Consider the following 26,618-nt stretch of genomic DNA (forward strand, 5'->3'; position numbering starts at 1 on the left):
TCCAAATCAAAAGTCCTCCTGGTTAGAGTCTCTGTTATCCGAGTTCTTCCATCTTGACTGCATCTTTCGGGAATGTAAACAAAGAAGCGCCGGCTGTGTACTGTTGTGGCTGACTACGTTCGAAAAATACGTCCATTTCGCACCGACAACTTTCTTCTTTGCTTGCTCGGCTTCCTTCTCCATAATGCAATGAACATGATTGAAACAGATTCACGAACACAGATGTCCAGAATACTGTGGAATTATGAAATGAAAACAGAGCTTTTTCGTATCGGCTTCAATGTGGAAGGCATACCCGTGTTCGCCGGGCTACGTCACACGCATACGTCATCCTCAGAGGCGTTTCGAACCGGAAGTTTAGCGGCAAATTTAAAATGTCACTTTATAAGTTAACCCGGCCGTATTGGCATGTGTTATAATGTTAAGATGTCATCATTGATATATAAACTATCAGACTGCGTGGTCGGTAGTAGTGGGTTTCAGTAGGCCTTTAAGTCAAGTCACTTACTTGGCGCTGACCAGAACCGTACGTGTGTGCCAGTCCATTACATCGTCGACTGGGAATTAAAAAGTGCCTGCCTGCAAAATTGTTGTTTTTTTAATCTGAGTTTGATACATTTTGTATTATTTGCACAGCTATGTTATTTTTTTTACGTAGAAATTATATTTTTCTATTTTATTTGTTATGTAATTCTGTGCTACTTAAACAGTTTATTTTCTGTGCTGTTAATACCCATCTTGACTAACTGGCTTAATAAAAGTGTTTACAGTACACTTGTCATTCACTTCAATTTCACTGAACCTCGCTCAAAAATCTTTATATGTATACTTTCACCGGAAAATATATCCAGATATATATCGAATATGGAGTTTAAGTAAAAATATATCGAGATATACACTACCGTTCAAAAGTTTGGGGTCAACCAAACAATTTTGTGGAATAGCCTTAATTTCTAAGAACAAGAATAGACTGTCGAGGTTTAGATGAAAGTTCTCTTTTTCTGGCCATTTTGAGCGTTTAATTGACCCCACAAATGTGATGCTCCAGAAACTCAATCTGCTCAAAGGAAGGTCAGTTTTGTAGCTTCTGTAACGAGCTAAACTGTTTTCAGATGTGTGAACATGATTGCACCAGGGTTTTCTAATCATCAATTAGCCTTCTGAGCCAATGAGCAAACACATTGTACCATTAGAACACTGGAGTGATAGTTTCTGGGAATGGGCCTCTATACACCTATGTAGATATTGCACCAAAAACCAGACATTTGCAGCTAGAATAGTCATTTACCACATTAGCAATGTATAGAGTGTATTTCTTTAAAGTTAAGACTAGTTTAAAGTTATCTTCATTGAAAAGTACAGTGCTTTTCCTTCAAAAATAAGGACATTTCAATGTGACCCCAAACTTTTGAACGGTAGTGTACTTGTTCGTCCATATCGACCAGCCCTATACACAACCCCATAAACTGCTGAATGACTTCCCCCACAGTGACATGGGGTCCACATTCTCCATGGTCCTGTTCTCCTCCACACCTCTCAAAATGTGGTTTAGCACTACATACTCTGGCTTTGTGTTCATATCTTTGACAAATTGAACACCCTGTCGGCAGTGGAACTTACAGTCTAACATAATAGCTCCCATAACCTATCATAATGCGTCTCGGCAATACTTCTCCCCCCGAAATGCAACAACAATGACTCACTTCCTGTTGTTTTCTTCTCTCTAAACGTAAACAGTCTCTTAATTTCAGTGACATGTCCTCCTTTGATTTCCTCCTATATTTCCTCCAGTTTGGCTTGTACAAGGATTCCTGTCACCACACCTCTAGTTCTTCTCCCTTCACCCTCAATCTTGCTTTCTATCCCCTCCTTTCAAAATATGTTTTAAGATTCATTGCTCTATTTCTTCGCTTTGCATTTTTACATTTTATCAGTAGATTTCCGTCTCTTAGAATTTTCACCATTTCAACTTCTCCTATTTTCTTATTCACTCCGTTAGTGTCACTTGGCTTCGTGTTGAATAATATACTTCAAATTTTCGTAATCTTTTTCCTGGCATCTCCTTCCATATTTTCCTCGTACGCTCTTTCTATATTTGCTCTTTTTTCGTGACTTCCTATACATTTTCTTCTACTTTCCATCTCTTCCGACTCCATTGTTGCAACCTTCCCCAACTTTAACTTATAAACAATGCTACCGTACAGTGTTACCGCTTGATGGATTGCCAGCGCATTACGGCTACCATAGTCAGACGTACTGTGCTTCAACATACGCCTATTACTACGGTGTGTGTATATAATGATTGCAAAATCGCAGACATATTATCTGGCGTTTTGTTTTGCAATATTATGCAAAACCAACTTTTCTTACCTTCTGGTACCTGCTGATGTGTATTTGGGATCCGCATAAATCCTGAAAATTTGTCGCCTTTGTAGTCCGTGCCAACACCATAGTCGATAAGCTTCTTCTTTTTCTCTATCTTCTTGTTATGGGACATTCATCCTCTGCTGTTGCCATTTCTAATACAAAGTAGTGTAAAGTTCTTACTTATATCTGTCAGTAAACGCGCCATGAAAGCGCTAAAACATACCGGTGTAGTGAGTTTACATTATTCAGCCGAGGAACTTTAGTTATCCGAGAGTTCCGGTCTGACGGTTTTTCACGGGACACATTTCCGGCGTTGTTGTTGTTTCCGGATGAGGAGATGCTGTTCCGTTATTGATTTAAGTAAAGTCTGAATGTCATTAAAACAGTTAGCTCCATCTTTTGACACTTCCAGTCTGCCCCACAACAAGTAGAAAGAGAAAAAGAAGGAACTTATTGACTACAGCCTTGGACTACATTGGCAGACTTGCGCAAAGTTCTTTGGGTAAATTTCTTCCATCTATGGGGATAGACACTTGGGAAAAATGTCACAAATTGGGGAAAATTCCAAACAGCTCGTTTGGAGGAAGTATGAAGGAAGGCAAGATTGTTTTATAAATACACTATATTGCCAAAAGTACTTGGCTACCGATCCAAATGATCAGAATCAGGTGTCCTAATAACTTGGTGTATAAAATCCAGCACTTAGGCATGGAGACTGTTTCTACAAACATTTGTGAAAGAATGGGCCGCTCTCAGTGATTTCCAGCGTGGAACTGTCATAGGATGCCACCTGTGCAACAAATCCAGTCGTGAAATTTTCTCGCTCCTAAATATTCCAATGTCAACTGTCAACTTTATTATAAGAAAAGTGAAGAGTTTGGGAACAACAGCAACTCAGCCACCAAGTGGTAGGCCACGTAAACTGACAGAGAGGGTCAGCGGATGCTGAAGTGCATAGTGCAAAGACTTTCTGCACAGTCAGTTGCTACAGAGCTCCAAACTTCATGTGACCTTCCAATTAGCCCACGTACAGTATGCAGAGAGCTTCATGGGATGGGTTTCCATGGCCGAGCAGCTGCATCTAAGCCATACATCACCAAGTCCAATGCAAAGCGTGGGATGCAGTGGTGTAAAGCACGTCGCCACTGGACTCTAGAGCAGTGGAGACGCCTTCTCTGGAGTGATGAATCACGCTTTTCCATCTGGCAATCTGACGGACTAGTCTGGGTTTGGAGGTTGCCAGGAGAACGGTACATTTCGGATTGCATTGTGCCGAGAGTGAAATTTGGTGGAGGAGGAATTATGGTGTGGGGTTGTTTTACAGGAGTTGGGCTTGGCCCCTTAGTTCCAGTGAAAGGAACTTTGAATGCTCCAGGATACCAAAACATTTTTGACAATTCCATGCTCCCAACCTTGTGAGAACAGTTTAGAGCGGGCCCCTTCTTCTTCCAACATGACTGTGCACTAGTGCACAAAGCAAGGTCCATAAAGACATGGATGACAGAGTCTGGTGTGGATGAACTTAACTGGCCTGCACAGAGTCGTAACCTGAACCCGATAGAACACCTTTGGGATGAATTGAACGGAGACTGAGAGCCAGGCCTTCTCGACCAGCATCAGTGACTGGAAAATTCCCATAAACGCACTCCGTAACCCTGTGGACAGCCTTGATTGATTGATTGATTGAAACTTTTATTAGTAGATTGCACAGTGAAGTACATATTCCGTACAATTGACCACTAAATGGTAACACCCAAATAAGTTTTTCAACTTGTTTAAGTCGGGGTCCACTTAAATTGATTCATGATACAGATATATACTATCAAATATATACTATCATCATAATACAGTCATCACACAAGATAATCATCAGAGTATATACATTGAATTATTTACATTATTTACAATCCAGGATGTGGGATATGGAGGGGGGTGTGGGGGGGGGGGGGTAGGTTTGGCTGGTATCAACACTTCTGTCATCAACAATCAGCATCAACAATTGCATCATCAGAGAAATGGATATTGAAACAGTGTAGGACTGACTTGGTAGGATATGTACAGCAAGTAGTGGACATGGAAAGAGAGATCAGAAGGCATAAGAAAAAGTAACTACGTTTGATTATTTACAATCCAGGGAGGGTGTTAGTTTAGGGTTGTAGTTGCCTGGAGGTGTACTTTTATTGCGGTTTTGAAGGAGGATAGAGATGCCCTTTCTTTTACGCATTCCATATTGATGTGGCATAGAAAGAGAATGAGTTAAGACCTATGTTAGATCGGAATCTGGGTTTAACGTGGTTAGTGGAGCTCCCCCTGGTGTTGTGGTTATGGTGCTCATTTACGTTAAGGAAGTAGTTTGACATGTACTTCGGTATCAGGGAGCTGTAGCGGATTTTATAGACTAGGCTCAGTGCAAGTTGTTTTACTCTGTCCTCCACCCTGAGCCAGCCCACTTTGGAGAAGTGGGTAGGAGTGAGGTGTGATCTGGGGTGGAGGTCTAGAAGTAATCTGACTAGCTTGTTCTGGGATGTTTGGAGTTTAGATTTGAGGGATTTGGAGGTGCTAGGGTACCAGGAGGTGCATGCGTAATCGAAAAAGGGTTGAACGAGAGTTCCCGCCAGAATCCTCAAGGTGCTTTTGTTGACCAGAGAGGAGATTCTATAGAGAAATCTCGTTCGTTGGTTGACCTTTTTGATTACCTCGGTTGCCATTTTATCACAGGAAAGGTTAGTCTCTAGAATGGAACCTAGGTAGGTGACCTCATCTTCCCTTGTGATAACAATGTCACCCACTTTTATAGTGAAGTCATTGACTTTCTTAAGGTTGATGTGGGACCCAAACAGGATGGATTCCGTTTTACCCAAGTGTATGGATAGCTTGTTGTCAGCGAGCCAGGTGCAAGTTCTACAGAGTTCAGCACTGAGGATTTTCTCCACCTGTGACTTGTCCCTGTCTGATACCAGCAAGGCCGAGTCATCCGCAAACAAAAACAATTCACAGTCGCATGCTGATGACATGTTTATGTATATTAGGAACAGTAAAGGCCCTAATATACTGCCTTGGGGGACTCCACAGCTTACTGAGAGGGGGGGGGGACACGGTGCCATTCACCTCTACCACCTGTTCCCTCCCCTCCAAGTAAGATTGCATCCAGCTTGATGAGCTTTTGTTAAATCCGATTGCTCTGAGTTTATCCAACAGTATTCGTAGTTAACGGTGTCAAAGGCCTTCTAAAGGTAAAGCATGACCATGCCGCAGTATTTGCCCGCGTCCACCTCATGTTTGATGTGGTCGGTCAGAGAGAGAAGGCATGTGTCAGTGGAATGGTTAGTTCTGAAGCCGGATTGGAATTTGTACATGAGTTTATTAGTGGCAAGGTAACTATCGACCTGTTCATAAACTATTTTTTCCATTGCTTTCGAAATGGAACTGAGAATAGAAACAGGTCGATAGTTGCCAGGTTCCAATTTGCTTCCTTTTTTAAAGAGGGGAGTTACTCTTGCTATCTTAAAATCTTTTGGTACTTGGCCTTGTGAAATTGAGAGGTTTATTATGTGTGTGATGATAGGGGCAATGATTGAGGCAGAGTCCCTGAGGAATCTGGAGGGGATATTGTCAAGGCCGTTGGCCTTGTTTGGGTGGAGCGCGCTCAATTTTTTAAGCACCTCATCAGCTAAAACCATTTCTAATTTGAAATCGTTGTTGGATACTCCTAGCTTTCTGTAGAAGGCTTTAATGTGTTCTACACCAAAGCGACCAGAGTGGTGGGACAGCTTGTTGACAAGAGTTGCGGCTATGCTGGTGAAAAAGGCGTTAAGTCTGCTCGCTACCTCCATTTTGTCTGTAATGAGAGAGTAACCCTCCTTGATGCTGATGTTGGTGAGTCTGGTTTTAAGTTTCTGGCTGCAACCGGGAAGCTGGTTGTTGAGGATTTTCCAGAGCTCACGTGGCTTATTTGTGTTTTCCTCTATTTTGTCGCTAATGTAATTTAATTCCCAGAAGAGTTGAAGCTGTAACAGCTGCAAAAGGTGGACCGACATCATATTGAACCCTATGGGTTAGGAATGGGTTGGCACTTTTAAGTTCATATGTGAGTCAAGGCAGGTGGCCAAATACTTTTGGCAATATAGTGTATCTCCGCCATGCCTCCAAGGTTTGATTTCACTAAACTCACAAGAACAGGTACCATAGGTAAAAAAAAAATTTTAAAAATTGGTTTTGCATAATAGCTCCACTTTAATAGACATTCTCCTTACTGTGGCCTACAAGCAGAGAAGTAAACAGCCAAAGTAAATAGTATTCTTTGTTGCTGAAATGATGTGAATAATAATGGTTATTCATTCATTAGTCATATCTCTCAGTACAGCATCAACATACACTGCTGCCCTACAGCAAAGGCGTCCTACATAATAACAACATGGGTTTATTGTCGGTACATCGTAATGCAAATTTCACGCCAGAGGTTGCGTAGGTTTAGCGCCCTCAAACACGAACACACTGACAGTCATTCGTCTTTATTAGACACTGTTGACTGGCGGGGCGCTGCGTGACTTTTCATTTTAAAAGCACGCTTGATTTTTATTTTTTTTTCTGTCATCTGACTCGATCTGCTTTGAAGTGTCACGGCGAAGAAATTAGCTTTCAATATGCCGTTTGTTTTAAGATCCCCGGGCTGGTTTGGATTACAGTCTGTCAATCAGCGTGTGTGTGCGTGTGTGTGTGTGCGTGTGTGTGTGTGTGTGCGTGCGTGTGTGTGTGTGTGTGTGTGCGCGTACACACACTTTAAGTCTCGACAGGCCGCATTCAGACTCTCTCAGTTTGACTGACAGCGTTAATGGTGAAATAATTCCACACATCAGGCGAGTGAAAAGCTTCATTTCACCGAGCTGTTTAGATAATCACTCTGCGAAAAACGAAGGCACTTTTTCACTCTGTCACCACAGTTGACTGATCAAGACTTTTTTTTTTTTTTTTTTTTTTTTCTTCCCCCAAACCCCACCCCCCTCCTTTAGGACGAATGCCGGAATTTCATGAAGGTGCTTCTCAGCAGGCACGGGGGCTTGTTTGTGTGCGGCACCAACGCCTTCAACCCGCTCTGCGCCAACTACACCGTAAGTCTACACACACACACACACACACACACACACATACTGGTTATAATTTGGAATGGGGACCAAGTTTTTGATCATCACTTGTGGGGACCACCCTTTCTACAGATTGTGGAGGCATAAAAAAAAATGAGGTACAATGGCCACTGCCCCGTTAGCTCATACACGTCTTTAAATCTCTGGATTGATGAAGTAATGTGCTGATCATTCTTACTGGGGGACCCTGGGGAAAAACAGAGTTAATATGGTTCATGGGGACCAAATTTAAATAATTTTGCATAATTCACACAAATTTGTACGTGACCACTGAGGACCATTTAAAAAAATTAAAAAATAAATAAATAAAGTTCAAATTAAAGGCCTACTGAAACCCACTACTACCGACCATGCAGTCTGATAGTTTATATATCAATGATGAAATCTTAACATTGCAACACATGCCAATACGGCCGGGTTAACTTCTAAAGTGCAATTTTAAATTTCCCGCGAAACTTCCGGTTGAAAACGTGTATGTATGATGACGTCTGCGCGTGACGTCAATGGTTGAAACGGAAGTATTCGGACACCATTGTATCCAATACAAACAGCTCTGTTTTCATCGCAAAATTCCACAGTATTCTGGACATCTGTGTTGGTGAATCTTTTGCAATTTGTTTAATGAACAATGGAGACCGCAAAGAAGAAAGTTGTAGTTGGGATCGGTGTATTAGCGGCTGGCTGCAGCAACACAACCAGGAGGACTTTGAGTTGGATAGCAGACGCGCTATCCGACGCTAGCCGCCGACCGCATCGATGATCGGGTGAAGTTCTTCGTCGCGCCTTCGATCGCTGGAATGCAGGTGAGCACGGGTGTTGATGAGCAGATGAGGGCTGGCGTAGGTGGATGGCTAATGTTTTTAGCATAGCTCTGTTGAGGTCCCGTAGCTAAGTTAGCTTCAATGGTGTCGTTAGCAACAGCATTGCTAGGCTTTGCCAGGCAGTACAGCATTAACCGTGTAGTTACATGTCCAGAATTTGGTAGTATTGTTGATCTTCTGTCTATTCTTCCAGTCAGGGGCTTATATCTTTTGTTTCTATCTGCATTTAAGCACGATGCTATCACGTTAGCTCCGTAGCTAAAGTGCTTCACCGATGTATTGTTGTGGAGATAAAAGTCACTGTGAATGTCCATTTCGCGTTCTCGACTCTCATTTTCAAGAGGATATAGTATCCGAGGTGGTTTAAAATACAAATCCGTGATCCACAATAGAAAAAGGAGAAAGTGTGGAATCCAATGAGCCAGCTTGTACCTAAGTTACGGTCAGAGCGAAAAAATATACATCCTGCACTGCACTCTAGTCCTTCACTCTCACGTTCCTCATCCACGAATCTTTCATCCTCGCTCAAATTAATGGGGTAATCGTCGCTTTCTCGGCCCGAATCGCTCTCGCTGCTGGTGTAAACAATGGGGAAATGTGAGGAGCCTTTCAACCTGCGACGTCACGCTACTTCCGGTACAGGCAAGGCTTTTTTTATCAGCGACCAAAAGTTGCAAACTTTATCGTCGATGTTCTCTACTAAATCCTTTCAGCAAAAATATGGCAATATCGCGAAATGATCAAGTATGACACATAGAATGGATCTGCTACCCCCGTTTAAATAAAAAAAAATAATTTCAGTAGGCCTTTAAATATGACATGATCCTCAGAATACAGCACTACAGCTGTCCTCTTATAGGAAGTTTCACCTCTTAAATGTTAAAGCAAATCTTATAACCAAAGCTTAAAAATTACTTAGGCATCTTCAGAACGGATCTGACTATCATTTAAAAAGGTTTCCCTTTAGGGCAGTGGTTCTCAAATGGGGGTACGCGTACCCCTGGCGGTACTTGAAGGTATGCCAAGGGGTACGTGAGATTTTTTTTAAATGTCTTGTCAAAAAGAACTGTGAAAAGAAATGCAACAATGCAATATTCAGTGTTGACAGCTAGATTTGTTGTGGACATGTTCCATAAATATTGATGTTAAAGATTTCTTTTTTTGTGAAGAAATGTTTAGAATTAAGTTCATAAATCCAGATGGATCTCTATTACAATCCCCAAAGAGGGCACTTTAAGTTGATGATTACTTCTATGTGTAGAAATCTTTATTTATAATTGAATCACTGGTTTATTTTTCAACAAATTTTTAGTTATTTTTATATCTTTTTTTCAAAATAGTTCAAGAAAGACCACAACAAATAAGCAATATTTTGCACTGTTATACAATTTAATAAATCAGAAACTGATGACATAGTGCTGTATTTTACTTCTTTATCTCTTTTTTTCAACCAAAAATGCTTTGCTCTGATTAGGGGGTACTTGAATGAAAAAACTGTTCACAGGGGGTACATCACTGAAAAAAGGTTGAGAACCACTGCTTTAGGGGACCTGTTTTTTTGTCCCCATACCGTCAGAGGTCCCCTAAAGGTGACTGTGTAAACAGAGTGATGTCCCCATTAAGTAAGCATTGCCAGAACACACACACACAATGTGAATGTATTTACCAGGTGCTTCCACGCCACAATTAGTACGCTTGCTCAGGTGCAAATGTGCATTGTTTGCGTAGTGCCTGTGGCCACCTTGACATTTTCAGGCATGTCAGGCAGTTCCAGTCGCTCGTGTTCTGCCAAAAAAAAAAAAAAAATTCCACCCATCATAGTTAAACTAGTCATTTGTATTTTGGGCTCCCTCTGCTGCTATACCGTGTCAAGCTCCGCCGGAGGGTTTTTGAGTGGGTGGAGCGAGCTGGCGTACGCTGCAGCGAAATAAATAGTCATTGTAATATTACTTTCATTTCATTACTTTCATTCATCCAGGTCATTGCACAAACCCCAAAACCAGTGAAGTTGGCACGTTGTGTAAATCGTAAATAAAAACAGAATACAATGATTTGCAAATCCTATATTCAGTTGAATAGACTGCAAAGACAAGATATTTAACGTTCGAACTGGAAAACTTTGTTATTTTTTGCAAATATGAGCTCATTTGGAATTTGATGCCTGCAACATGTTTCAAAAAAGATGGCACTAGTGGCAAAAAAGACTGAGAAAGTTGAGGGATGCTCATCAAACACTTATTTGGAACATCCCACAGGTGAACAGGCTAATTGGGAACAGGTGGGTGCCATGATTGGGTATAAAAGCAGCTTCCATGAAATGCTCAGTCATTCACAAACAAGGATCGGGCGAGTGTCACCACTTTGTCAACAAATGCGTAAGCAAATTGTCTAAGGACAACATTTCTCAACGAGCTATTGCAAGAAATTTAGGGATTTCACCATCTACGGTCCGTAATATCATCAAAAGGTTCAGAGAATCTGGAGAAATCACTGCACGTAAGCAATGATATTACGGACCTTTGATCCCTCTGGCGGTACTGCATCAAAAAGAGACATCGGTGTGTAAAGGATATCACCACATGGGCTCAGGAACACTTCAGAAAACCACTGTCAGTAACTACAGTTGGTCGCTACATCTGTAAGTGCAAGTTAAAACTCCACTATGCAAAGCGAAAGCCATTTATCAACAACACCCAGAAACGCCGCCGGCTTCGCTGGGCCTGAGCTCATCTAAGATGGACTGATGCAAAGTGGAAAAGTGTTCTGTGGTCTGATGAGTCCACATTTCAAATTGTTTTTAAGAAACTGTGGACGTCGTGTCCTCCGGACCAAAGAGGAAAAGAACCTTCCGGATTGTTGTAGGCGCAAAGTTCAAAAGCCAGCCTCTGTGATGGTATTGGGGTGTATTAGTGCCCAAGGCATGGGTAACTTACACTTTTGTGAAGGCGCCATTAATGCTGAAAGGTACATACAAGTTTTGGAGCAACATATGTTGCCATCCAAGCAACGTTATCATGGACGCCCCTGCTTATTTCAGCAAAACAATGCCAAGCCACGTGTTACAACAGCGTGGCTTCATAGTAAAAGAGTGCGGGTACTAAACTGGCCTGCCTGTAGTCCAGACCTGTCTCCCATTGAAAATGTGTGGCGCAATATGAAGCCTAAAATACCACAACAGAGACCCCTGGACTGTTGAACAACTTAAGCTGTACATCAAGCAAGAATGGGAAAGAATTCTACCTGAAAAGCTTCAAAAATGTGTCTCCTCAGTTCCCAAACGTTTACTGAGTGTTGTTAAAAGGAAAGGCCATGTAACACAGTGGTAAAAATGCCCTTGTCCCAACTTTTTTGCAATGTGTTGCTGCCATTAAATTCTAAGTTAATGATTATTTGCAACAACAAAAAATAAGTTTTTCAGTTCAAACATTAAATATCTTGTCTTTGCAGTCTATTCAATTGAATATAAGTTGAAAAGGATTTGCAAATCATTGCACATTCCCTTTATCATGCTTTTACCTTCAGCGTTTTGCTATGTTGTCAAACAAGCAGGAGACATTCACGACTTTTTATGGACAACCCCTCTTTTTTTCTTTTTTCTTTTTTTTTTTACCGCTGAAGGTGCATCGGCGGAGGCTGCACTACTTTGCTCAAGATTGCAAAAAATGCATACCTTCAATAAGTTTTCACAATGTCATTAAAAAAATGTAATGAAATCAAAACACATCAATTGATTGATTTTAATGAGCCGCTTAAGTCATGTAGCAGCTATGAAATTATAAAAGGATGTTGCTGAATAAACGGTGTGTGCAATATTTGTTATTTCCGACCGTCCAATTATGTTGCACTCGTCCTCGGTCTGTTGTTTGCCACTGGCGACTGTTTACGTTTATGTTCTAGGCCGGGGGTCAGCAACCGGCTGCTCTAGAGCCGCATGCAGCTCTTTAGCGCCGCACTAGTGGCTCCCTGGAGCATTTTTAAAAAAGGATTGAAAATTACTATGTTTTTTGTTTGAGGACAAACATGACACAAATCTTCCCTATTGTTAGAAAGCCCACTGTTTAATATGTTTGTGTGTATGCTTCACTGAGTATTTGGTGAACATCCTTTTGTCCTACTAATTTCAGCGATTCTTGAACTCACCATAGTGTGGACTGTGACGCAACAGTTTGATTACATGTAAAATCTTCCACTCCTTCTTTGTCTCATGTTGTTCACCAAACGTTTTATACTGTGTGTGAATGCACAAAGGTGCGCTTTGTTGATGTTATTGACTTGTTGGAGTGCTAATCAGGCATATTTGGTCAGTGCATGACTGCAAGCTAATCAATGCCAACATGCTATTTAGGCTAGCTGTATGTACATATTGCATCATTATGCCTCATTTGTAGGTATATTTGAGCTCATTTAATATCCTTTACTTTTATCCTCTTTGTATATAATTTAGTTTTGCATGTCTCATGACACATTATCTGTATGTAATATTGGCTACATTTCTGATAGTTGTTTGTGTGCCATGTTGTTCCAGACCACAGCAAACATTACCTAGCTTGCCAAAGATTGTAATAAATCTATTAAAGGAAGACAACCTTAACTTGGACACACACATCTATACCATCCCTTGGCCATTAAAAGCCAGTCATTTCCAGGAGTTATCTCACTTTCTGAGTAGCCTCTGATTTACTAATGGTTTCTAATGTTGTAAAAATGTGTAGAATAAATATTACACTACCGTTCAAAAGTTTGGGGCCACCCAAACAATTTTGTGGAATAGCCTTCATTTCTAAGAACAAGAATAGACTGTCGAGTTTCAGATGAAAGTTCTCTTTTTCTGGCCATTTTGAGCGTTTAATTGACCCCACAAATGTGATGCTCCAGAAACTCAATCTGCTCAAAGGGAGGTCAGTTTTGTAGCTTCTGTAACGAGCTAAACTGTTTTCAGATGTGTGAACATGATTGCACAAGGGTTTTCTAATCATCAATTAGCCTTCTGAGCCAATGAGCAAACACATTGTACCATTAGAACACTGGAGTGATATTTGCTGGGAATGGGCCTCTATACACCTATGTAGATATTGCACCAAAAACCAGACATTTGCAGCTAGAATAGTCATTTACCACATTAGCAATGTATAGAGTGTATTTCTTTAAAGTTAAGACTAGTTTAAAGTTATCTTCATTGAAAAGTACAGTGCTTTTCCTTCAAAAATAAGGACATTTCAATGTGACCCCAAACTTTTGAACGGTAGTGTATATTTCAACATTTCTGTCAACGAAGATTTGCTTCAGCCTGCGACACATAGTCAATTTGATAGTAGGCTAATATAGACACTTACATCATGTGTTGCCTTCATTATAACACTTATATACGACTTTTCATTCCAGACGGATTTGTTTTTTGTAATTGGTCCAATGGGTCGTCGACCCCTGTGCTAGGCCATGATCATTTAACTTGTGTACTACCGTACACTTCACCCGCACTCCTGGCGACAATCGCTCTTGTTGTTTTGTCGTGGTTTTTGGAATTCAAATATCATTCTCAGCTCCAAGCTACTTGCTGCCGCTCACCCTGCATGTTGGGGACACGACCCTCGCAGCGGTGCGACCCAGGCCTGACATTGCGTCCGTTAAAGTGAGCAGAATAAGGCGTGCAATCCATTTTGTGTCTCTAGTCTTCATGAAAATGCAGAATATAAGCTGGTAATCAAAAAGCCCACAATACTGGGAGGAGAAGATGCAAATATTAATACACAGCACGCGCAATATGATTCATCAACACTCATCACTGTTTTTCGAGCACTATTTTGCGTTTTATTTAGCCGGGCACAAAGAGGGCGGATGAAACCTTGGTACACGGTGACAAGGTTTGCACAACAAAGCACAAAAGTATTTGGCCACCTGCTTTTACTCACATATGAACTAAAAGTGTCATCCTAAGGAATTGTCCAAAATGTTTTGGTATCCTGGAGCATTCAAAGTTCCTTTCACTGGAACTAAGGGGCCGAGCCCAACTCCTGAAAAACCAACCCCACACCATAATTCCTCCTCCACCAAATTTCACACTCGGCACAATGCAGTCCGAAATGTAGCGTTCTCCTGGCAACCTCCAAACCCAGACTGGTCCATCAGATTGCCAGATAGAAAAGCGTGATTCATCACTCCAGAGAAGGCGTCTCCACTGCTCTAGCGTCCAGTGGTGATATGCTTTATCAATCAATCAATCAATCAATCAATCAATTCCTTTATTGTCATTGTCATAATAACACTTAAAGGCCTACTGAAACCCACTACTACCGACCACGCAGTCTGATAGTTTATATATCAATGATGAAATCTTAACATTATAACACATGCCAATACGGCCGGGTTAACTTATAAAGTGACATTTTAAATTTGCCGCTAAACTTCCGGTTCGAAACGCCTCTGAGGATGACGTATGCGCGTGACGTAGACCGGGGAACACGGGTATGCCTTCCACATTGAAGCCAATACGAAAAAGCTCTGTTTTCATTTCATAATTCCACAGTATTCTGGACATCTGTGTTCGTGAATCTGTTGCAATCATGTTCATTGCATTATGGAGAAGGAAGCTGAGCAAGCAAAGAAGAAAGTTGTCGGTGCGAAATGGACGTATTTTTCGAACGTAGTCAGCAACAACAGTACACAGCCGGCGCTTCTTTGTTTACATTCCCGGAAGATGCAGTCAAGATGGAAGAACTCGGATAACAGAGACTCTAACCAGGAGGACTTTTGACTTCGATACACAGACGCCTGTAGAGAACTGGGACAACACAGACTCTTACCAGGATTACTTTGATTTGGATGACAAAGACGCAGACGTGCTACTGTGAGTATGCAGCTTTGGCTTCTAAACATTTGATCGCTTGACCGTATGTGCGCAACTTTTTTTTGCGTATGTACGTAACTTTTTAAAAATATATAAGCTTTATGAACCTTGGGTTAGGTGAACGGTCTTTTGGGCTGAGTGATTGTGTGTGTTGATCAGGTGTTTGAATTGTATTGGCGTGTTCTATGGAGCTAGGAGCTAGCAGAGGAGCTAGGAGCTAGCGTAACAAACACGCAGGTGTTTTTATGCAGGATTAATTTGTGGCATATTAAATATAAGCCTGGTTGTGTTGTGGCTAATAGAGTATATATATGTCTTGTGTTTATTTACTGTTGTAGTCATTCCCAGCTGAATATCAGGTCACCCCCGGCTCTCACAGCATCTTCCCTATCTGAATAGCTTCAACTCCCCACTAGTCCTTCACTTGCACTTTACTCATCCGCAAATCTTTCATCCTCGCTCAAATTAATGGGGAAATTGTCGCTTTCTCGGTCCGAATCTCTCTCACTTCATGCGGCCATCATTGTAAACAATAGGGAACTTTGCGTATATGTTCAACTGACTACGTCACGCTACTTCCGGTAGGTGCAAGCCTTTTTTTTATCAGATACCAAAAGTTGCAATCTTTATCGTCGTTGTTCTATACTAAATCCTTTCAGCAAAAATATGGCAATATCGCGAAATGATCAAGTATGACACATAGAATAGATCTGCTATCCCCGTTTAAATAAAAAAAATCATTTCAGTAGGCCTTTAAGTCACACATGTCAATGAGATTTTGTTTGAGCTTTGTCCAGCGGCATAGAAACTGCATTGAAGTGCAGGTTGACCATAGTTTACAATTTAGCACTGTCAGGAAGATGGCGAATAGAGGGGTGTGGGGGTGGGAACAGTCAGATGTCTGATGGGTGTTACGTTGATGTTGCAGCAATGCAATGTCCAGAGCACAATTATTGAGGTGGTGAAGAGTGAGGTAATAAGATGCAAAGGGGCAGGCTGTTCATTTAGCAGTCTCACAGCCTGGGGATACAGACTGTGAGACATTCTGCTGGTCCTGGCGCGAATCGATCTATACCTCCTTCCAGAGGGTAGCCGGTTGAAGAGGCCATGTGCTGGGTGGTATCTGTCCTTCAGGATGTTGTGTACTCGCTTTAGGCAGCGAGTTGTGTACATGGCACTCATCTCTAGGAGTATCGTCCTTGTAATTTTCCCCGCCGCTTTAACCACTCGCTGGAGGGCCTTTTGGTTTGCTTTAGTGCGGCTAGCAAACCACACTAAAAAGCCGTAAGTGAGGACACTGCTGATACACCACTGCATCCGACGCTTTGCATTGGACTGGGTGATGTGTGGCTTAGATGCAGCTGCTCGGCCATGATAACCCATTCCATGAAGCTCTCTGAGTACTGTACGTGGGCTAATTGGAAGGTCACATGACGTTTGGAGCTCTGTAGCAACTGACTGAGCAGAAAGTCTTTGCACTATGCGCTTCAGCATCCGCTGACCCCTCTCTGTCAGTTTACGTGGCCTACCACTTGGTGGCTGAGTTGCTGTTGTTCCCAAACTCTTCACTTTTCTTATAATAAAGTTGACTTTGGGATATTTAGGAGCGAGGAAATTTCACGACTGGATTTGTTGCACAGGTGGCATCCTATGACAGTTCCACACTGGAAATCAATGAGAGCGACCCATTCTTTCACAAATGTTTGTAGAAACAGTCTCCACGCCTAAGTGCTTGATTTTATACACCGGGCCAAGTGATTAGGACATCTGATTCTCATCATTTGGATGGGTGGCCAAATACTTTTGGCAATATAGTGTATATTCGTTTCTATTGGCGGGTAAAAATGATGAGGTTCCGCTGTATTTCAAAGATGATAACACAGGGGTGCCCACACTTTTTCTGCAGGCGAGCTACTTTTCAATTGATCAAGTCGTGGGGATCTACCTCATTCATATACCGTATATAATTTATATTTACTTATTTATGAAAGATATGTTTTTGTTAACAAGTTAAAGGTGTTTAATGATAATGCAAGCATGTTTAACACATATAGTTAATATTGTTAATAAATTAAAGGTGTTTAATGATAATACAAGCATGTTTAATACATATAGTTAATATTGTTAACAAGTTAAAGGTGTTTAAAGATAATGCAAGCATGTTTAACACATATAGTTAATAATGTTAGCAAGTTAAAGGTGTTTAATGATAATACAAGCATGTTTAATACATATAGTTAATATTGTTAACAAGTTAAAGGTGTTTAAAGATAATACAAGCATGTTTAACACATATAGTTAATAATGTTAGCAAGTTAAAGGTGTTTAATGATAATACAAGCATGTTTAATACATATAGTTAATATTGTTAACAAGTTAAAGGTGTTTAAAGATAATACAAGCATGTTTAACACATATAGTTAATATTATTAACAAGTTAAAGGTGTTTAATGATAATACAAGCATGTTTAACACATAGTTAATAAGTTAAAGGTGTTTAATGATAATACAAGCATGTTTAACACATAGTTACTATTGTTAACAAGTTTAAGGTGTTTAAAGCTAATACAAGCATGTTTAACACATATAGTTAATATTGTTAACAAGTTAAAGGTGTTTAAAGATAACACAAGCATGTTTAACACATATAGTTAATATTGTTAACAGGTTAGAGGTGTTTAAAGATAATGCAAGCATGTTTAACACATATAGTTAATATTATTAATAAGTTAAAGGTGTTGAATGATAATACAAGCATGTTTAACACTTATAGATTCCTTTCTTTCATGAAGACAAGTATATAAGTTGGTGTATTACCTGATTCTGATGACTTGCTTTGATAGGAATCAGACAGTGGTGCTGATAACGTCCGCATTTTCAAATGGAGGAGAAATAAAGTCCTCCTTTCTGTCCAATACCACATGAAAGTGGTTGGTTTTTGGCATCTTATTTGTCCAGCTTCCATACTCCTTTGTATACACTTTACAAGACAATACATTGGCGGCAAACTCCGTAGCTTGCTAGCTTGTGCACGCCAGCTTTCTGAGACTCTTATTTTGTTAGCGCAGGCAGGATGAAGCAGCGCTTTTATTGTGCAACTGTGCAGTCGGTCTTTGGAGTTTTGACGACAGGTACGGCGCCAGAGTCTGTTGAAATAAAAAGTGTTTCTCGCCTTCCTGTTGGTAATTTTTTCTTAATAATGAGACGGCAGCAGCCAGCGTCATCTCAGAAGACCCTCGGGTGCCGTGAATGTCAATCAAGTGACGAAAGTGACGTCATAGTGAAGATTTATGATCGCTCATTTTTAGGACTATTTTTTTAATGCCTGGCTGGCGATGGACTGACACACCCGACGTGATCGACCGGTAGCTCGCGATCGACGTAATGGGCACCCCTGTGATAACACAACATGAAATGTGTCGACCCCCGACTTAGTTGATATGGGGTCACCATGGCAACAAGACTTGCTTGGACAAAGTACCTAGTCATGCCTCGACCTTTGCAGTCTTTCACATATGTTGAGAGAGGGACGACAAAGTACACCAAAAAAGGAAACATCTCACTCTGCCAGGGTGAAGATGTGCTTCATTTGTGTCTGTGTTAAGAAAGCAAGAACTGAAGTGGGGGAAAAAAACATTGAAAGTCAACAAAGGTTCCAGCTAACAAGCGTGGACTGACCTGACTCCACCAATTTGGCCTCTAATTATTTCCTTCTCTGGCCATTTGTCAAACACTCTTACAAGCGAAGCGGCGGCAGCATTAAGCCTCGATCCATCCAACTCACTCCCTTCCTCCCAAAGCTACCTCTCGTTCCGCTCAATTGCTGCTTCAAACAACATAAAAATATGAATCATCATAAATGTGAATCATCAGGTTGATTTCATGTTGTTCTTGGGGAGTAATAAACATCGGATGAGTTCATTATCACATTGCCAGCTCCTGTTTTATTTATGTCCGTGTCTTAATGAAACAAGGCACACTGTATCATTCATTTGGTTTGATTTCCCTGCCGCAGAAAAGCTTTAAAATGTGGGTATGTACCAAACAGGCAAGCTTGCAAGGGAACTCTGGTGCGGATTCCCGCAGGACTGCGATGTATTGTGAACGGCATAGGGCGTGTCCATGACATCATTGGACAAAGTCATTAAAAACATGAAAAGCAGAAGAACTATGTTTACAGCTACGGACACACTTTCTTTTGACACTTCTTAATGTCACAAAGCAGAATGTCCCAACGGCCCCGTGGCACATTCTAAAAATACGATTAAAAAAAATTAAAAACATAAAAAGTGGTATAAAAGAGCAAACGGGTGAAATGTAACAATACAATGTTTCAATGTTTACTCTAATAACACAAAGCTGGCATGCAGGCTGTTTCTTTCTTTAAAAAATAATAATGAATCAAAATCAATGTCATTATGAATTATTGACCTATCCAAGGCTCCAATTACGTCACATTAAATATTCCACTTTGAGATATTCTTTGGGGAAAATGTTGCATATTTTGTGTTTGCCATATAAAAAACTAAGCTGTTTTTTTTAAACAAGGGCCTAAAACGAACAAACAAAAAACATAAACAACAATAAATGTTATAATTGACAGATAGATCTGAAGTTGATCTTGAGACTATTGTGTTAAAAGTTAAAAAAAAAAAAAAGTATGATTTATTTTTCAATACTTTACTGAGCAGGACCCTTTTGGATCCCCAATAATATTAGTGGGACTTTTTTTTTTTTTTTATGTTTTTTTTTTTTTTTTAAAGTGTCATTGCTCAAAAAATAATAATGACTCAATGTTGTTATGAGTTATGCTATGACCTCCAATTATTACATAATCTCAAATATTCCACTTTAAAATGTTATTGGGGGAAAATATTGCATATTTTGTATTTTTTCCATAAAAAAACAGGGTTTTCTTTGACAACAAGAGCATACAGTGTAAATCTTTAAAAAAAAAAACCTTTATATTGACAGATAGCCCTAATGTTGATCTGGAGATTTAAACCTTGGATAATAATAATAATAATAATACTAAATAATGACTCATTTTAAATATTTTTTGTACCTAAACCCTTTGGGGTCCCCAGGATCAAGCCTGAGTGGAGGCCTAAATGTATATTTTTTATACACATATTGTATTGGTTTTTTAAATAAAAAATATCAAAATGGCCCCCGCTTGCTTTGATATTTCAGTGTGCGGCCCTCAGCAGGAAAATTTTGGACACCGCTGCCTTAAACGAATAATTACTTAGCCTAAGCATCGTTTCAGCCACACTAATTCATCATTCAAGGTTCCCCTCCTTGGATAATTTTTTTACACGGGCAAGTGCGCCGTCTATTTCTTGAATCTTCGGCTTTTAGCTTTGTATGGACTCATTGATTGAGTTCGGAGAGGACGTGATGCCAGACTTCACAAAAAACGCGCCACAGCCAGCTTCATAATAAAGCGGTTTCGTAACTCGGAGCTAACCACTGGAAATATGGAGGCGAGTCATCCAGACATGCCCGTGTTTCTCCTTCCGTCTGTACAGACGCTTGTGTAAATCACACATGAATACCTTAAGAGAAAGCGATTGCAGCTATATGGGATACAACACATCTCAGACGGCAAGAGAACTTTCGAATGTCCAGGTCAGCTGTGATTCTACTTACCGAAAAACTTTGTCCATTTGTCGAAGGAGAGACAACGAGAATGCGGGCTCCCGTGGATGTGATAAAAAAGGTAGCGTGTGTGTTGTATTACCTGACCGTCGAGGGAAGACTACGGAAAACGGCGAATGCTTTTGGACTGGCAAAGCAGACTTTATCAGTTATTGTCCGCCATGTATGTCGCATACTCAACGTCTAGGTCCAGAGTGTGTAAAGTCACCAAAAAGGAATGGACAATGAAGGTGAAGGCAAAAGAGTGAGGAGTGTCCTGACCAGATATCTACATCCCTCGATTGATTGATATAAAATGTTCTTTATCACATTGTTTACTTTCACATGTCCATTAAAGATTTGATTAATTTATGATGACTCAGATCAAATCAAATCAAATCAACTTTTTTTATAAAGCACATTTAGAATTTACCACAGGGGTAACCAAAGTGCTGTACAATGGGCAGGTTAAAAGATAATACGAGAACCGAGCAAACACAACACAACACAAACAGAACACGATAAAAAATAAATAAATAAAACATAAAAACAGATTCACAGCAGGTGTATTATGGGGCGCCATTGCAGGATGGATATCACTCAGTGTTAAAAGCCATGGAATAAAAGTATGTTTTTAAGAGAGATTTAAAAACAGGAAGAGAGGAGGCTTGTCTAACACTCAGAGGTAGGTCGTTCCAGAGCTTGGGAGCAGCAGCGGCGAAAGCTCTGTCACCTCTAAGCTTCAGCCTTGTGTCGGGGACCGTCAGTAGCAGCTGATCGGCTGATCTTAGGGATCGGGTGGGGCAGTAAGGCTGAAGGAGGTCAGAGAGATATGTTGGCGCGAGGTTGTTTAGACATTTAAAAACAAATAAAAGGAGTTTAAAATTGATTCGGTAACGCACAGGGAGCCAGTGAAGGGACGCAGGTGTGATTCACTACAATAGGGCCCCACAGCACACTGGATTCCAGTTAATTGAAATACCACAACACTGGATATTGTTCAGATAAGTTACATTTAAGAACTTGCACACAAAGCAACACTGGAGGTGACTATGACGTGCGCATTTTCCGCACATGCGTACTAGGTTGCGTTGCGCCGGCGGACGGAGGGGGGGAGGGGGTCTTAAACGACCATTGTGTGTGTGTGGACAAGGATAAGGTTAGGTGGGATTTACCCTGGATAACCTTAGCAGTTAAAACCGCCCAAATTGTGTTTTTGTGTACTTTTAGCCATAGTTGTTTTTTTAATGTCTTAAAGCCAGATCAAGAGTGGCAAACATAAATCTGGAAGCATTTAATACAATGTCAATAAAGCTTTCTATTCTATTCTAACCTATATATATATATAACATATGTTATATATATCTACTTGTAGATTGTTCTTTGAGTGGAATAAGAAAAGCCCAAAGTGTTTAATGCCTTTACATTTTTATTCTAACCTTCTAAAATTGTTCTTTGAGTGCAATAGGAAACATATGTTGAATGTGTTGTAAAATGTTCTGTTAAAATGAAGCCAATATAGGTGGGTTGCATATGACGTCACATCCGTGTTTTGTTTTTTTGCGGCTTAATTTACACGATGGTCAAGCAGCTGGAGTGTAGCATTAAAACAAGTGGAAGTGAGTGTAGAGTTTGATCAGAAAATGCCGTATTGCTCTTCTGTTCTATGGTATTCCAATCGATCAAATACAGAGATAAAAAAGATCTTTCATAGTGTCCTGAAAGAAGTGGTTCATAAAGTCAATAAAGTCAAGGGGGGAAAAAAGTGCGTCAAAGGAAATGGCTCTTAAAAATATCACTGTCATCATCTTGTGGAATACAACATGCTTGTGTCTGCAGAGATCACTTTGTAAAATGTTTGTTTGAACATTTTATTTGTTTGAGAAACATTTTGTGATGCAATCGAGTTTATTCTCCACTATATCAATAGTGTTTGAAAGCAGAACTAAACGTAAAGAAAGGACAAGAGATCACATTAGTTTGTGTTATTGTGTGGTTGCTATGCCTAATTACACTATATTGCCAAAAGTATTTGGCCACCCATCCAAATGATGAGAATCAGGTGTCCTAATCACTTGGCCCGGTGTATAAAATCAAACACTTAGGCATGGAGACTGTTTCTACAAACATTTGTAAAAGAATGGGTCGCTCTCAGTCAGGGGTGTCCAAAGTGCGGCCCGGGGGCCAATTGCGGCCCGCTACCAAATGTTTACCGGCCCGCCACACATTCTGGAAATGCTATTACAAAAATTTAAAACAAACGTTAAAAAAAGTGGAATGAGGTGAAATCTCACTAGAAAAAGGTGCAATGTTGACACAAAGCTGCCATGCAGGCTGTTTTTTTTTTTTTGTCTATCTTTATTTCTATTTTTTTGCCATTGCTAAAAAAAAAAAAAAATAACAATGTTATAATGACTCATTAACCTATTCAAGGCTCCAATTATTTCAAATATTTCACTTTAAAATGTTTTATGTGGAAAATATTGCATATATATTGCATATGTTTTTGTATGTTGCCATACAAAAACATTGTTTTCTTTGACAAAAGAGCATAAAACAAACAAGATAATAGTTCAAATGTAATATTCAGTTAACATGACCCTTTATGATCCTCTGGAGCCCTAAAGGTAAAAAAAAATCCAAATACAGTATTTTGTTATGGTTTGAGAATGAAAAATATCAAAATGGCCCCAAAATATCAAAATGGCCCCCACATGCTTTAATTTTTCCGTGTGCGGCCCTCAGTGGAAAAAGTTTGGACACCCCTGCTCTCAGTGATTTCCAGCGTGGAACTGTCATAGGATGTGCAACAAATCCAGTTGTGAAATTTCCTCGCTCCTAAATATTCCAAAGTCAACTTTATTATAAGAAAAGTGAAGAGTTGGGGAACAACAGCAACTCAGCCACCAAGTGGTAGGCCACGTAAACTGACAGAGAGGGTCAGCGGATGCTGAAGCGCATAGTGCAAAGACTTTCTGCACAGTCAGTTGCTACAGAGCTCCAAACTTCATGTCACCTTCCAATTAGCCCACGTACAGTACGCAGAGAGCTTAATGGAATGGGTTTCCATGGCCGAGCAGCTGCATCTAAGCCATACATCACCAAGTCCAATGCAAAGCGTGGGATGCAGTGGCGTAAAGGACGTCGCCACTGGACTCTAGAGCAGTGGAGACGCCTTCTCTGGAGTGATGAATCACGCTTTTCCATCTGGCAATCTGATGGACCAGTCTGGGTTTGGAGGTTGCATTGTGCCGAGTGTGACATTTGGTGGAGGAGGAATTATGGTGTGGGGTTGTTTTACAGGAGTTGGGCTTGGCCCCATTAGTTCCAGTGAAATGAACTTTGAATGCTCCAGGATACCAAAACATTTTGGACAATTCCATGGTATGGCACTTCAAGTTCATATGTGAGTAAAGGCAGGTGGCCAAATACTTTTGGCAATACAGTGTATAACTAAGAAGACCTGGTTGTGCAAAAAAAAAACAACTAACGTCATGTTAAGTCCTAGTAATAAATATTGTGATTGTTGGTCCAATCCACAATATTTTTGTGTATTTTCATAACAGAAACTAAAAGCTTAGTTGTGCAGGAAAACCAAGTGCTTTATTTGACACGGATGACCACATTATAGCATCTTTGGTGATATTTGTTAGCATCAAGAAAGTATCCTTAATAGTACTAATAAACTCGAATAAATCTGTCGTAGACTCAACAGCATATACTGAACCTTGATACTGCTATCAAGCATTGCTGAACAACAGGGACATTTATAGCTGAATAATGATTAAAAACAACTGCAGACATGAATTGTAGATGAGACTAATATTTGTAGCAGGAAATCAACTGCAAACAAACTTATCCTTTTTCTCATCAGTTTCACGATCACAGCAGCACGGCACTCATTATGTCAATCAAATACGTTACTTAACGATGCACGAATGAATCCAACTTTGTCTTTCAGATTAATGTTTCATTTGTGGCAACACGCAAACGCAACACACAACTGTGATGTCAACCTTTTCTGGCTCTCGGGAAATCACCGTGAATTCAGGCATTTCAGTTATCCAATACTTTAGATTAGTTCAAAAGAATGGCCCGTTTTATTGTCTGTGTGTGTATTTTTTTCGCAGCTTACTGAAAAAGTCTTTTTTTTTTTCATTGGTTTAGTGACTGAATCATACAGAGGAACTTTTATGATTGCCATTAAGTTGACTTATGAAGCGCCAACAACCATATAAATGTTTGAAAAAGGAATGTTTTTGTGTGTGTGTGTGTGTGTGTGTGTGTGTGTGTGTGTGTGTGTGTGTGTGTGTGTGTGTGTGTGTGTGTGTGTGTGTGTGTGTGTGTGTGTGTGTGTGTGTGTGTGTGTGTGTGTGTGTGTGTGTGTGTGTGTGTGTGTGTGTGTGTGTGTTGTATTTCTACCCTTCTTGAGACATCAACAAGGAAAAGTACCTTCCATATGAGGTGAACAAGTGATGACATAAATCATGGTCCCAATACGGAAAACCATTGCATCTAATAGAGAATGTCTCATTTGCACCCCTGGTGGTGAAATCTATTAAAATTAGGGTGGTGCCAAAAGGGAGGGATTTTTCAAATTGACTGTGTCTGTCTTAAAAGTGCTCCCCCTCTGGTCAACATATGTAATAACAAGTGTGTGTAAGAAATGGAAATGCGCCCCCTTTGGCCAAAATTAATTTTAAAAAATTAAATAAATGTGTATGTAGAGACATGCTGTAATAACTTGGAGTAAATAATGAAGATTAAAAACCAATTACAAACAAAACGAAAAAAATTAAAAGTATTTTTCTCACAATGTGTCGACTTCTTTCTTATAAAATTGCGAACAATTTCTCATATTCCTGTTTCTGTAACGTTGCAATATTTTCTCGTAAAATTATAAGTGTTTTATGTAAAATTTGTACTTTTGAATGCAAAATGGTGACAAAATTCTGACTTTAATCACAATATTGCCAATTTTTTTTGTTGTTCTTTTAAGATAAAGACATTTGACTAAAATTGTGACTTTTGTCGTAATTTTGCCAAGCAAAATTCCGATTATTATAATATTGCCAAAATTTTAAAGTTTTCTTATACAATTGTGACTTGTCGAGTAAAATTACGACTCTTTTCAATCTTTTTTTATATTTGCATAGTATGTATGTGTTATTAATGTTGTAAATACAAAAGGGTGGTTCTACAGAGGTAGGCATTTTTCTCAGGTCTCAAGAAGGTAACAAATACAAAAGTGTGTGTGTGTGTGTGTGTGTGTGTGTGTGTGTGTGTGTGTGTGTGTGTGTGTGTGTGTGTGTGTGTGTGTGTGTGTGTGTGTGTGTGTGTGTGTGTGTGTGTGTGTGTGTGTGTGTGTGTTCTTGTATTTCTACCCTTCTTGAGACATCAACAAGGAAAAGTACCTTCCATATGAGGACCGCTGAACAAGTTAGGACATAAATCATGGTCCCAATATGGAAACAAGTGTGCGTAAGAAATTGAAATCCGCCCCCTTTGGCCAAAATTAATTAAATAAATAAAATAAATATGTACCGTATATATAGACATACTGTAATAACTTGAAGTAAATAATGAAGATTAAAAACCAATTACAAAAAAAATTCATTAACTAAAAGCAGTCTTTTTCTCACAATGTGTCGACTATTTCTACTTTTGTAACATTGCAATATTCTTTCGTAAAATTATAACTTTTTTTATGTAAAATTTTTACTTTTGAATGCAAAATGGTGACATTTGTCATATACAATTCTGACTTTAATCACAATATTGCCAATTTTTTTGTTGTTCTTGTAA

General features: G+C 39.9%; 1 protein-coding gene across 1 annotated transcript in view; it reads left to right on the top strand.

The window, feature by feature from the left end:
- The window catches only part of sema6bb (sema domain, transmembrane domain (TM), and cytoplasmic domain, (semaphorin) 6Bb), a 521,655-nt gene that overhangs the window by 359,190 nt on the left and 135,847 nt on the right, over window positions 1-26,618 (top strand). Inside the window, exon 8 of the mRNA XM_062039291.1 lies at window positions 7,377-7,475. Coding sequence (XP_061895275.1) covers window positions 7,377-7,475 — 99 coding nt within the window. The remainder of the gene's footprint in view (window positions 1-7,376; window positions 7,476-26,618) is intronic.

The sequence above is a fragment of the Entelurus aequoreus genome, linkage group LG27 (genome assembly GCF_033978785.1).
Source record: "Entelurus aequoreus isolate RoL-2023_Sb linkage group LG27, RoL_Eaeq_v1.1, whole genome shotgun sequence".
Lineage (NCBI taxonomy): Eukaryota > Metazoa > Chordata > Actinopteri > Syngnathiformes > Syngnathidae > Entelurus > Entelurus aequoreus.